At 44.7% G+C, this 14,059-nt stretch overlaps 1 protein-coding gene across 1 annotated transcript in view; it reads left to right on the top strand.

The window, feature by feature from the left end:
• Positions 1 to 14,059, top strand: part of B4galnt2 (beta-1,4-N-acetyl-galactosaminyltransferase 2 (SID blood group)) — a 30,809-nt gene that overhangs the window by 15,902 nt on the left and 848 nt on the right. Inside the window, exons 7-10 of the mRNA XM_071603844.1 lie at positions 793 to 879; positions 7,994 to 8,181; positions 9,541 to 9,681; positions 13,541 to 13,760. Coding sequence (XP_071459945.1) covers positions 793 to 879; positions 7,994 to 8,181; positions 9,541 to 9,681; positions 13,541 to 13,760 — 636 coding nt within the window. The remainder of the gene's footprint in view (positions 1 to 792; positions 880 to 7,993; positions 8,182 to 9,540; positions 9,682 to 13,540; positions 13,761 to 14,059) is intronic.

Below are 14,059 nucleotides of genomic sequence, written 5' to 3'. Positions count from 1 at the left end.
TTTGGGAGAGACTTACCCGAACCGAAGGACCATCCATTCTGTCTCCCATTCCCCAGGTCTCAAAGCTCAGTCTTCAGCTTTGAGAGGAGAGAGGAGGGAGCCAGTCTGTACATCAATATACTGGCCTGGGCTCTAACAGAAAGAGGACATGTGGGGGAACTCTCAGTTCTAAGGGCAGTGACTTTGTCTCCTCTCCCCGCTCCAGAAACCTCGGGAGAACAGTTCCTGCCATCTTCAAGGCAGCCTCGGTTTCCTTCTGGATCAGTTAAAATCACCCTTTTCTCTTCACTAGCCACACAGGATGCATTCCCAGGACACCAACAGAAGACAAATGCAACATGGGACAGATCACTCATCACCCCTAGCTAAAAAGATAGTTCTTCCCACCTTCAAGTTTTAAAACGTTTCCCTTCAGAAAATGACCCTGTGAGGTGAAACAGAGCAGGTACTGTTATCCTGATTTTGTAGGCAGAGAAGGCAGTGAAGTAATTTCTTCAAGGTGTCTCAGAGAGTACACAGCACAATCTTAATCCAGACTCTGGAATCCATAGCCCACTCCCCCCAGCACAGTCTCACAGGGGGAGAATGAGAGCTTCGGAGGCATTCATCAGGTTGTCCTAGGGACAAGTCAGGAGCCCACACGCCATAGGCTCTGTGGAGTCCTCAATCTTGTCCCTGCTAGGACTCACCCCACCACCTTCACCTGAGCCGATCAAGTCAGCTTCCTGGGGCAGCGTGGAGTTCCACCCAGAAGTGGTGCTACTCAGTCTTTGACCTCTTTTGTCCCTTCAGTGATTCTGACATCCAAATCCTCAGTGGCCAAGTTCCCAGTGACCATCCGCCATCCGGTCATGCCCAAGTTATATGACCCCGGACCAGGTAAGGCCCTTGTCCTTGGATCTCCACTGTGGTATCTTGTAGAGCTACTGGTTGAAATTTGGAGGAGATATCTCTGATATGGAGAACTGATCACAACCACAGGGCTGGTGGGATTCTTGAGCACAAGTTTTGTTCAAGGGAAAAAAAAATTAGAACACATTCCCCTAGTATTGCTTCACTGTATTTACTTACTATGTGGTTTCTGCTTATTTTGAAAAAGAAAATTATACCTTTTTAATTTTTTTTTGTACTGGGAATTGAACTCTAGGGCAATTAACTACTGAGTCACATTCTCCCTCATTTTTAAAAAAAAAATTTTTTTTAGTTGTAGATGGACACAATATCTTTATTTATTTATTTGTTGCAAGTAACATAATTTTTAAAAATTATATAATTTATTTTACAGTAGATTGCATTTTGACCCATAGTACACAAATAGAGTTCAGCTTCTCATTCCTTTGGCTATACATGGTTTATTTATTTATTTATTTACTTATTTTAAGTTACACATGGGCACGATCTATATTTTGTTTGTTTATTTATTGTGGTGCCCTGGATCGAACACAATTCCTCACGTAATCAAGCTAAGTGCTCTGCCACTGAGCCACAATGTCAGCCCTGTTTATTGATTTTTATGTGGTGCTGAGAATCAAAGCCAGTGACTCACACATGCTAGGCAAGCACTCTACTGAACTATACCCTAGTCCTCCCCACGATGTTTTTAAAATTTTTTTATATTTTGAGACAGGGTCTCACTAAGTTGCATAGAGCCTTGCTAAGTTGCTGAGGCTGTCCTTGAAGTTGTCATCCTCCTGTCTCAGCCTCCTGAGCCATGGCGATTTTAGGTGTGAGCGACTGTCTGGTGATTTATAACATTTTAATAAGTAATAGTAATAAAAATAGTGGTACTGGAGAATGAATAGATACACTTTGGAATAAAATTGGAAACCCAGAAATAGACCCAATACATGTTGGAATTTCACAGTGTGATAAAGGTAGCTTTTCAAATTAAGTGGGGCAAATTAACAATTTAAAGATGGATTAGTCAAGAAATTATGTGGGATCACTGTGTAGCTATGTGAAAGGTAAAAAGTTGAATCTATATCACAACTCATAGCAAGATAAATTTCAAATAGATCACATATCTGAGTATTTTTAAATGACTAAAAAATAACCCATAGAGTTTAAAAAGTAATGTTGGCATGTAAGGCATGACACAAAGCCTAGAGACTAAAACCATAAGATATATAACATTTTAGCCAGGCACAGTGGCCCACACCTGTAATCCCAGTGGCTCAGGAGTCTGAGACAGGAGGATCATGAGTTCAAAGCCAGCCTCAGCAAAAAGTGAGGTACTAAGCAACTCAGTGAGACCTTGTCTCTAAATAAAATATAAAATAGGGCTGGGGATGTGGCTCAGTGTTCAAGTGCCCCTGAGTTCAATCACTGGTACCCCCCCCCAAAAGATATATAACATTTTAGAATGTTTTTATGGCAGAAGCCCACCATAAGCAAAGTCAAATGACAATGGACACATGGGGGAAATGAACATCTTCAACACACATTAAAGTCTAATTTTACTTAAGGACACCTATAAATTAATAAGGAAAGAACATCCAATAGGGCTTTGGTAAAGCACTCAGTTCACAAAAAAAATATATTCCACAATATTTTTAGTGATTAAAATATATACTTTAACTGGGTGCAGAAACACATGCCTCTAATCCCTATGACTCAGGAGGCTGAGGCAGGAGGATTGCTAGTTCAAAGCCAATTTAGCAAGGCCTTAAACCACTCAGCAAGACTCTGTCTCTAAATAAAACACAAAAAAGGGCTGGGGATGTGGCTAGTGGTTAAGAGCCCCTGAGTTCAATCCCTGGTACCAAAAAAAAAAAAAAAAAAAAAAAATTCAATCCAGATGTGCTGGCACAAGCCTGTGATCTCAGAGACTCCAGAGGCTGAGACAGGAGGATCACAACTTCAAAGCCAGGCCCTGTGCACCTTAGTGAGACCCAGTCTCAAAAAAAAAAAAAAAAATTAAAAATTAAAAAATTAAAGGGCTGGGGATATGGCTCAGTGGTTAAGCACCCCAGGGTTCAATCTCTAGTATCAAAAAATATTAAATAAATAAATAAATGGATAGATAGATTGATTAAAATATTTGATGCTAAAAAAAAAAAAAAGTGCATATGGGGGGCTGGGGAAGTAGCTCGGGGGTAGAGTGCTCATCTAGAATGACCAAAACCCTGGGTTCAATCCTTAGTACAAAGGAAGGAAGGAAGGACGGATGGACGGAAGGAAGGAAGGAAAGAAAGAAAGAGGAAGGAAAAGAGGGATTCATTGTATACAAATGGAGCACAACTTTCATTTCTCTGGTGGTACATGATGTAGAGTCACACCATAGGTGCAGTCATACATGTACCTAAGGTAATTATCATTCCACCATCTTACTTACCCCCATGCCCACTCCCTTTCCCTCTCCTTGCTCTCCTTTGCCCAGTTGAAGTTCCTCCATTCTTCCCATGCCCCCCTCCCCCATTATGGATCAGCATCCACTTATCAGGGAGAACATTCTGGCCTTTGGTTTTTTGTGATTGGCTAACTTCACTTAGCATGATATTCTCCAACTCCATCCATTGACCTGCAAATGCCATAATTTTATTCTCTTATAATGCTGAGTAATATTGCATCATGTACATATACCACACTCTCTTTACCCATTTGTCTGTTGAAGGACATCTAGGTTGGTAAAAAAGGAAAAAAAAAATTTAAAGACTTTAAAGTGGGTAGCAGGGAGGATTAGTTCAGCAGGGTCTTGAGGACAATTTTTTTTTTAGTATGGGGTGGGAGGATAAAACCTAGGGGCACTTAACCCACTGAGCCACATCCCCAGCCCTTTTTAAATATTTTATTTAGAGACAGGGTCTCACTGAGTGGCTTAGGGCCTTGCTAAATTGCTGAGGCTAGCCTTGAATTCCCCATCCTCCAGCCTCAGCCTCCATAGTGAATGGGATTTCAGGATTGTGCTACCATCCCCAGCTTGAGGACACTTTACTTGCCTCTTTCCACTGGTCTCTTTTCCCCTTCATCAGATTCACTAGGAGCTGAAGTAAAGGTGCAAGACAAAAAAAAAAAAAAACTTTAGAGAGAGAGAGAGAATTTTTAAATATTTATTTTTTAGTTATCGGCAGACACAACATCTTTGTTTGTATGTGGTACTGAGGATCGAACCTGGGCCGCACGCATGCCAGGCAAGCGCACTACCACTTGAACCACATCCCCAGCCCAAGACAAAATTTTTAAGGGGACTCTGGAATGACTTCTGATTTCTGTCATTCTGAGAAAGAGGCTCTGCCTGGGGTTATGCACGCTCACCTACCCACAGTAGTAGGGTGTGGCTTTCAGCGGGAGCTAACTCCACCCACACCAGCCCTGCTGACATCCCCAAATTCAGCTGGGGGGTAGGGCTCCACCTCCACTGGCTGACTCCAGACCACCTACCGGCTCCAGTTGTTTTATCATGGGATCTTCTCCTTGGAAAAGCTGACCTTTCCCCAGTCTTTTACGTAAGTCACATGCCTCAGAATGGACAATTTAGTCCAGGCCTTGCAGTCTCCAAATGGACCTCCTTCCCTGCCGCGTCCGGCTAACGGAGCCGAGTCCGGCGAGGGACGTTGGGGTTAAAAATACACAGGACAACAAGGTTCTTCATCCAGGAGGGAGCATGTGCGCGCGCGCTTTATTGCCAAATTTGTTCCCCTTATATATCTTTTTAACAGCTGCGGGAAATTACTCAAAAGTGAGGAGGGGAGAGTAATAACTGCGTCCTTGGGTTACCGTCACGTCACCGTCCCCTATCAGGAGGCTCGAACAGGTCAAGATGTTCCCGAGACACATATGTGCGAGGCAGATAAACAGGGAACCGCAAGCCTGTGTCATGGCCTTGTGAGCTGGCCACATTGACATGCATAACAAAGAACTGGGGGTTGAATCCCCAGGGGCCAGGGCGGGCCTACTATCAGCAAGTCCCCCTTTTTTGTTTTTTGCATGTCAATGGGAATCAAGTAGCCCCTGTCTTAGGTCGTCCACCGCCCTTGCACTGCTTACCCGTCTCTGGGGAGGCCCCATTCCCCTGGCTTAGGTTGCAGTGCAAGCGTGGAAGTTGCCCGTCACTGGGTACTACAAGATCAGCTCTTGTCCTACGTAAACGGACACTTTTTAGTTAGGATGTCATGGCCAGCAGGACACAACTGCAGATCCCAGTCATCATCTTTGCCAGTGGGATAGCTATGACCAGGGCGCTTTCTGAACGTAAGGGTCTGGGATGACGGCACCAAGTCGGCAGGGTAATTAGGGACCTGGGCAAAAGCAGGCATACATAGGAGGGCTCGGGTATTGGCTCCTGTCCAGTTACATCTCATCTCCGGATGGGTCGTAAGTACACCTCGTGGGCGGAGTCGTCCATCTCCAGGCGTTGGTAGTGAACCTGTATTGGCTTGGAGGTTAAAATGTTAATCTGGTCCTTAATGAATTGAGTTATCCTATTTGCAACACAAGGTCCCTAATAGTGCCAGATAGGGTCTGCACATCTATAAGCTGCTGAGATAGACGGTGATAAGAATGTATAGCCGTACCCAGTCCAGTTGTAGAACACAAATGATATAAATAAATCTCCAACATGTTTTTTCTTTTGAGCCTAAAATTACCATACAACTTTAGAACACCAGCTTGATACAATGTTCTTTTGAAGCTTCTACCTTACAGACTTGTATACCTGGAAGATATGAACACATTAACAGCACCATAATTACATTGATGATTTTTATTAACCAAGGTTGTTGTTTAACCATAGTTGTATAATTTTTAATTCCTTCAAGATTACTTGCTCAAAAAACTTACATATATAACCAACATACACAGACCTTCTTTATCACTTGCTTAAACCCTCTTATTTACTTAATCACATAGACTCTCTTATCCAGAAACACATTTTCCCTCTATTAAATCCATACCTAGAACCTTCTAATTTCTCTTTCCCATCTGTTAATTCCTTCTTTATTCACATTTTGAACCAATCCGTGTAAATTTCTGAATTTAGGCAAATTATTCCATTTCAATAAGAGATATTTTGTTATTTGCACAATTAATCACATCTGTTTACTATTTCATGAAAACATGAACAATGTTTAAGTGTATAGAATTATATTGTTGTAGGGACGGACAAGGCAAGGCACCTAAGATAGCACCAAAGATAGGGAAACAGTCTTATTTGGTTGCAGCCAGAACCTGACCAGTAATATGAGGCCCATCTATATCTTTGCATGCTCGAATCATGTCATCTATACTTTTGGCCCGGGAGGACTTAATAGCATTTTGGCAGTAAGTGTTAGCGTTTTCATATGCCAGTTGTCTAATAAGTGGCATAGCCTGTTCCAGATTAGGGAATATTTTTCCAGCCGCCTGCATTAGGCGGGCTATAAAGTCCTAATAAGGTTCAGAGGGCCCTTGAGAGATCTTGGAAATTTTTGCTTCAGTCTTAGAAACGGGCAGGGCTTTCCAGGCATGGACCGCAGCTGAGGCTATCTGAGCATAAACACCTGGGTCGTAACTAATTTGTTGGCCTATGGTGGCATATTGCCCAGTTCCTGTTAACATTTCAGCATTTCGCTGTTGATGGCCCGCATTCAGGTTAATCTGAGCCAGCTCGCGGCACCTTTCATGATATTCACTTTTCCACAACAAGAAATCCCCTCCGGACAACACAGCCCTGCGAAGCTGTTGCCAAATTAAATCCCAATCATTGTTATTGAGAAAGCCTCCTGTCAGAAACCAAGGACAAGCCTGGGCTATAACTTCAAAGAATTCGGTTGCAGTCTCTTTAAATTACCTTTAAACCAATCCTCCCCCTTCTACCTTTAGAAGGTGAGCCCCGTCCGCTTACCCCTACTTTCCGGATCTCGGTGGAACCTCCAGATGCCGCGTCCGGCTAACGGAGCCGAGTCCGGCGAGGGACGTTGGGGTTAAAAATACACAGGACAACAAGGTTCTTCATCCAGGAGGGAGCGTGTGCGCGCGCGCTTTATTGCCAAATTTGTTCCCCTTATATATCTTTTTAACAGCTGCGGGAAATTACTCAAAAGTGAGGAGGGGAGAGTAATAACTGCGTCCTTGGGTTACCGTCACGTCACCGTCCCCTATCAGGAGGCTCGAACAGGTCAAGATGTTCCCGAGACACATATGTGCGAGGCAGATAAACAGGGAACCGCAAGCCTGTGTCATGGCCTTGTGAGCTGGCCACATTGACATGCATAACAAAGAACTGGGGATTGAATCCCCAGGGGCCAGGGCGGGCCTACTATCAGCACTTCCCTCCATATCTTCCTGAGGAGAATGACCAGGTAGGCTTCTCCTAGGGCTTGGATCTGATGGCAGGAACAGATCTCAATTTCTTAAGACCTGGGTTCTGTGACTCTCCTCCTTGGACCTCTTGAGTGGTGAAGCTCTGAGCACATTAACTTCTAGTATTAAGATGGAAGCAGGGTGCCTGTAAAATGCTAAAGAGTGAGTGGAAAGAAAAAAAAAAAAGGGAAGCATTCTAACAGACAGTAGGAAGATGGCATAGCAGAGCTCACAGAACCAGGAAAAGGAAAAGATGTAAAATTTCAGCAAACTGGGTGTTGTCAATGCCTTCAGTTTCCAATCAAGTGACATGTGGCATGAAGAATCCCTCAGGGCAGGCGCCTGATGGAGTACACCTGTAATACCAGGGGCTCTGGAGACTGAAACAGGAGGATTGTGAGTTCAAAGCCAGCCTCAGCAATTTAACGGGATCTTTTCTTCAAATAAAATATAAAAAAGGGCTAGGGATGTGGCTCAGGGGTTAAGGGCCCCTAGGTTCAATCCCCAGTACCAAAAAAAAAAAAAAAAAAAAAGGAAGAAGAAGCCCTCAGGAGGCTGGGGTGTGGCTCAGTGGTAGAACACTTACCTAGTGTGTAAGGCCCTGGGTTCAATTCCCAGCACTGGTAAAATAAAACCAAGCGACATCAGAGAGCAAGTCAAAACAGTGAGGCTTCCTGCAAGACAAAACTCTGGCATCTACTCTTTTTTTGTTCAGAGAAGAAGCTCAGAAATCTGGTGACCATTGCCACCAAGACTTTCCTTCGTCCCCACAAGCTTAAGGTCCTACTCCAGAGTATTCGAGAGTATTACCCAGATGTGACTGTGATCGTGGCTGATGACGGCAAGAAGCCCCTGGAAATTAAAGATGACTATGTGGAGTATTATACAATGCCCTTTGGGAAGGTATGTCCCTCTCAGATCTGGGGGAACTTTGCTCCTTGGACAAGAGGGCCCCAGAGTCAAGTTCTGCCCTGATGGGGCTACTATAGTGGTCTCCAAAGACAAGAGGAGTCCTGGAGTGGGAGGGCCTGGGGTCTCTCCCTGTGAGTCCATTTGCTAACTCCAGATTCAGAAAGAAATCTGGTCACCCTCATATTTCTGCATTAAGAAGCGGTTATTTCATTTTCCTTCATATTTGGTGTGGAAATGACAAGGGGTCCTTATAAATAACTTGCCGTCTCTGACATCCCAAGGATTCTTGAAGTGTAGCCCCCAACAGCAGAGAATTCTCTCTTCCCCACATGCCTTCCTGCATGGGTAAAGGAGGAAATGATTATAGTACTTTTCAGATGTCCCCCAAACTTGACATCTCTTAGGAGGTAGAAAAAGAATCACAGGAATTCTGTGAGATGAAAAAGTTCTTCTCTCCATTCATGGAGTCCACAAGGCCAGTGAAGACTTTTTAAAAATATCTTTATCTTGTTTATTTATTTTTATGTGGTGCTGAGGATCGAACCCAGTGCCTCACATGTGCGAGGCAAGCACTCTGCCACTGAGCCATAACCCCAACCTCCCAATGAAGACTTTCTAACTTTTCTTTGTCCAGAAAGTCACTGTCTCTTACTGTGTTTCCCTGAGACATGGGCTCCCTTTGCCCAGCTTTTCAACCTTGGCCGTGTATTGGCTTCACCCCCACAGATTCTGACATAATCCATGAGGGGGTACAGCCTGGTTATGTGCTGGGAGCCATTAGCCAAGTAGGTATGACAATTTCCTTGCCAGCGTACCCCATGTTGCTTAGTGGAAGGACTCGTGGAAATAGGACATTTTGCAGTGACATTGCATGTAGTGACCTTGCTCAAGGACCAGGGCGGTTCCAGGTTTAGGGTGTTCCCAGTTTAGGATAATCGGGTTTAGGGCGTTCCCGGTTTAGGATAATCGGGTTTAGGGCGTTCCAGTTTAGGGCGTTCCAGGTTTAAGATTATTCCTGCTGGGAATAGGGCGTATCCTGCTGCCTGAGTTCCCCTTGAATTCTCACGGGATTCAGACAGTATTTTTTGGGAGACAGAAGCCCAGTGGAGGTGGATTTGGGCAGAGAACGTGGATTTCCCCAGAACGTGATTGTAGACGGCTGGTGTGAGTTCGGGAATAAAGAGTTGCTGTTTGAATCTACAAGCTGTGTGGTGGCTCGTGATTTTGTGCCCAGCCAGACTGCGGCATTTGTGCCCAGCCAGACTGCGGCAGTTATGGGGAAGCATCCCCAGCGATTCTCCTTGTTAGCCAAGGTGGGCAACTGCTGATCTAAGTTTGTGCCACTTACAGGGTTGGTTTGCTGGTAGAAACCTGGCCATATCTCAGGTCACCACCAAATATGTTCTCTGGGTGGACGATGACTTTGTCTTCAACAACAAGACCAAGATTGAGATGCTGGTGGATGTCCTGGAGAAAACCGAGTTGGATGTGGTAAGGGACAGTTACCAATTTTACCCCCCCAGCAATCTGTAGTGGCAGCGAAGGGGAGGGCTGGAGAAAAAGAGAGGAAAGGGCACCGAGAGGGAAGGAGGGAGAGAAGCTGATGCTACAGGTGACAGATGAATAAGTCCGCACAGCTCTGGGCCTGAGAGTACTGCACAAGGAACCAAGGAACCAGGAGATGTGAGTTCTGCTTTTGCCTCCACACTTGTTTTTCTTTGAGCAAATACACCCTCCCCTTAAAATTCACAGTTGTTCTACTTTTATTTTTTATTCATTTTTTTTAAAGAAAGAGAGAGAGAGAGAGAGAGAGAGAGAGAGAGAATTTTAATATTTATTTTGTTTTTAGTTATCGGCGGACACAACATCTTTGTTTGTATGTGGTGCTAAGGATCGAACCCAGGCCGCACACATGCCAGGCAAGCGCGCTACCGCTTGAGCCACATCCCTGGCCCCACTTGTTCTACTTTTAAAATGGTGTGTTTGTGCATCACTTCCAAGTCCTTCAGAGGACCTATGGGAGATTAAAAAGATCCGTGCTTTGGTTCTGTCACAGAACATTTTTTTTTTAAACAGGGTAAAGCCACACTTATCTAAATGCTTGAGACCGGAAGTGCTATGTAATTTGGATTTTAAAAACTTTTGGAATATTTGTTTTGTTTGGTGGTGTTGGGGATTGAACCCAGGGCCTTGTGCATGTGAGGCAAGCACTCTACCAACTGAGTTATACCCCAACCCCAACTTTTTTTTTTTTTTAAAGAGAAAGAGAGAGAGAGGGAGAGAATTTTTTGTATGTGGTGCTGAGGATTGAACCCGGGCCACACGCATGCCAGGCGAGGGCACTACCACTTGAGCCACATCTCCAGCCCCCAGCCCCAACTTTTTGAATAGTTGTATATACACAATGAGATATCTTGGATGGGACCCAGATCTAAACATGAAATCCATTTGTTTCATATATACCTTATACACATATCCTGAAGATAATTTTATATACTATTTTGGGAGTGGGGGTACCAGGGATTGAACTCAGGGCCACATCCCCAGCCCTATTTTGTATTTTATTTAGAGACAGGGTCTCACTGAGTTGCTTAGTGCCTTGCTTTTTGCTGAGGCTGGCTTAGAACTCGAGATCTTCCTGACTCAGCCTCCCAAGCTGCTGGGATTACAGGCATGCACCACCATGCTGGCAATTTTATACACTATTTTAAATAATTTTGTGCATGAGGCAAAGTTTCCTGGTATAGAATTTACCATTTGTAGGGTCATGTTGCCTTTCAAAATGTTTTGGGTTGTGGACCATTTAGGATTTCAGATTTCAGTATTAGGAAAGCTTAACTTGTAGTACAAATTTTAAAAGCCACATGAGCCCAGTGGCATTTTAAAAAGAGGAAAATAATAAAAACATCAAAAGTCAATTAACTAGCCAGGCACAGTGGTGCACACCTGTAATCCCAGCAGCTCTGGAGGCTGAGGCAGAAGGATCTTGAGTTCAAAGCCAGCCTCAGCAACTTAGCAAGGCATTGAGCAACTCAGTGAGACCCTGTCTCTAAATAAAATATAAAAGGGATTGAGGATATGGCTCAGTGGTTGAGTGCCCCTGAGTTCAATCCCCCGGTACCAAAAACAAACAAACAAACAAAAAGTCAATTAGCTGAGCTGGGCACAGTGGCACACACCTATAATACCAGCAATTTAGGAGGCTGAGGCAGGAGGATCTCGAGTTCAAAGCCAGCCTCAGCAGATTAGCAAGGCACTGAGCAACTCAGTGAGACCCTGTCTTTAAATAAAATATAAAAAAAGGTTGGAGGGCTGAGGATGTGGCTCAGCGGTAGAATGTTTGCCTTGCATGTGCGAGGCACTGGGTTAGATCCTCAGCCCCACATAGAAATAAATAAAACAAAATAAAGGTATTGTATCAATTTACAACTACAAAAAATATATTTTAAAAAGGGCTGGGGATGTGGTTCAGTGATTAAGCCGTTCAATCCCCGGTACCAAAAAAAAAAAAAAAAAGTTTTTCAATTAAGTATAGAAAAGAGAAGAAGACAAGGAAATGTATCCTAAGGTAAGGTAGCATGACCACAGTAGAAAATCCCCAGGGCATCTGAATGAACTCAGACATGTTGGTTTCCCCATACCAACAAGTCACAGTAGCTTACACAAGAGGGAAGGTGTAGTTTCTGCTCTTTTGAAACTCCATGCTGGCAGTTTGGTCAGCTTCCAAGAGCATCCTAGACATCTGCTTCCTCTTGTCACCCCTTGATCCCCCTACCCCACCCTCGCAGGCCAGAAACAAGGGGGAGAAGGAAGTCCAGGGCAAACAGGTTTCTGTTTCTTTTCTTTCTGTTTTTTTTTTTTTGTGTGTGTGTGTGTGTGTACCAGGAATTGAACCCAGGCGCGCTTAACCACTGAGCCACATCCCCAGCCTCTTAATTTTTTTTTAATTTGAGACAAAGTCTTGCTAAGCTCCATAAGGTCTCACTAAATTGCTGGGGCTGGCTTTGAACCTTGATCCTTGATCCTCCTGCATTAGCCTGGGAAGCCTCTGGGATTATAGGTGTGCATCACCACGCCTGGCCTGCAAAGGTTTCTTTTAAGGACATGAGCTAGATGTTGCACACACTAGTTCTAAATCATATCCCTCCAGTCAGAATTTAGCCACCAGATTAAACTTTGATGCCAGGGGGTGTGGGAAATGTCATCTTTAGTTGGCTAATTGACTTTAACTTAATTTATTCCACTTAAAAACTCAGAGGGTTCATTTATAAAAAGGAAGGAAGAAGGAAAAGATGAGAAGGAACAATGAGTAGACCTCATTGTGTCACCTTTAAATGATGGTGATTGTTTCAGGACTAGATATACAGTCTGCCCCTGGTATTGGTGAGTTCTATAACAGAGGACCTACTCAACCTCTGATCAAAAATGGCATGGGGTGGAGTTATCTTGTTGCTGACATGTACTAGGTAGTTAGACCACTTGAGGGTCACGACTATACTGAATCTGTACAAGTTTTCATTTCTTATCATTATTCCCTAAACAATACAGTGTAACAACTACATTGTGTTAGGTGCCATAAGAAATCCAGAGATGATTTTTTTTTTTTCCAGTGCTAGGGATGGAACCCAGGACCTCAGCTAGGCAAGTGCTTTACCATTGAGCTACACCTCCAGCCCTAGAGAAAATGTAAAGTATACAGGAAGATGTGCTTAGGTTATTTGCAGAAATTGTGCCGTTTCATACAAAGGACTTGAGCATCTGTATCTGCAGAGGGTCTGAGAACTGGCTCTCCATGGATACCAAGGATGATGGTACTTGCTCATCCTGTTTTGCTGAAGCTCAAACATTTAAATGCATTTATCTCCCATGGGTGCATGGACAGGCAGCATAGAGAAGTAAGCCAAGATCAGTCAAAAAGGGAGGAAGGCGACTTAGGTACATCGCCTTCTGCAAGGAGATCTGGCAAAGCACACTTCACAAATGGACCATTGAGAATAGGCAGCCTCTTGCCTAAACTAAGATAACGGAAAGGAGTGCTGAGAGATCTTGCAGGACAGGAGAGCTCGTGCCCCTGTGATCAGAACATAAGGTAGCAGTTGCCTGACTTTTGGATTTGGGAAATGCTGTTCACATCAAGGAGATCGGGGAAGGCAGGAATTCAAAGCTCCAAAGGGCCCCGCAGCAGTATGTTACAAACTGTGGTCGCAGAGCAAGAAGAGAGTAACTGAGGGATGGTTTGAAGGGCAAATCCAGAACGGGTGCGATTCTCATCACACGGGGGTGTAGTCCAGTGGGGCTTCCTGGAAGAGGCAGGATGCTCTCAAACCACATCTCTGTGCCCTCTGGCTAGGTGGGTGGCAGCGTGATGGGGAACGTGTTCCAGTTCAAGCTGTTGCTGGAACAGAGTGAGGCTGTTGACTGTCTTCACAAGAGGAACGGATGGTTCCAGCGCCTGGACGGCTTCCCCCACTGTGTGGTGACCAGTGGCGTTGTCAACTTCTTCCTGGCCCACACGGAGCGACTCCTTAGAGTTGGCTTTGATCCCCGCCTGCAACGTGTGGCGCATTCAGGTGGGAGGCTGGAGAAGCGGGGAAGGGAGCCGGGCTGGGTATACCCCTCCGCAGGGCGTTCTCACCAGTGGGTCTCCTTCCTCTTTCACCCCAAACTAGGGAGCTCATGATCTTTCTTGCCTCCCTCTCTCTTCACCTGTCTTCCACTTCCGTGCCTCTCCCAGGCTGTCCCTGCCCATCTGAGATGCCTCTCCCCTTCATTCCTCTACAGCTCTGTTCTGCTTTGCGGTCTCTTTTCCCCAGAAGTCCTCTTCTATTAAAGCGCTGCTGGTAACTGCCCCTGCCTCTCTCTCTCAATC

The sequence above is a fragment of the Marmota flaviventris genome, chromosome 17 (genome assembly GCF_047511675.1).
Source record: "Marmota flaviventris isolate mMarFla1 chromosome 17, mMarFla1.hap1, whole genome shotgun sequence".
NCBI classification, from domain to species: domain Eukaryota; kingdom Metazoa; phylum Chordata; class Mammalia; order Rodentia; family Sciuridae; genus Marmota; species Marmota flaviventris.
This window is presented reverse-complemented; position numbering and strand designations above follow the sequence as displayed.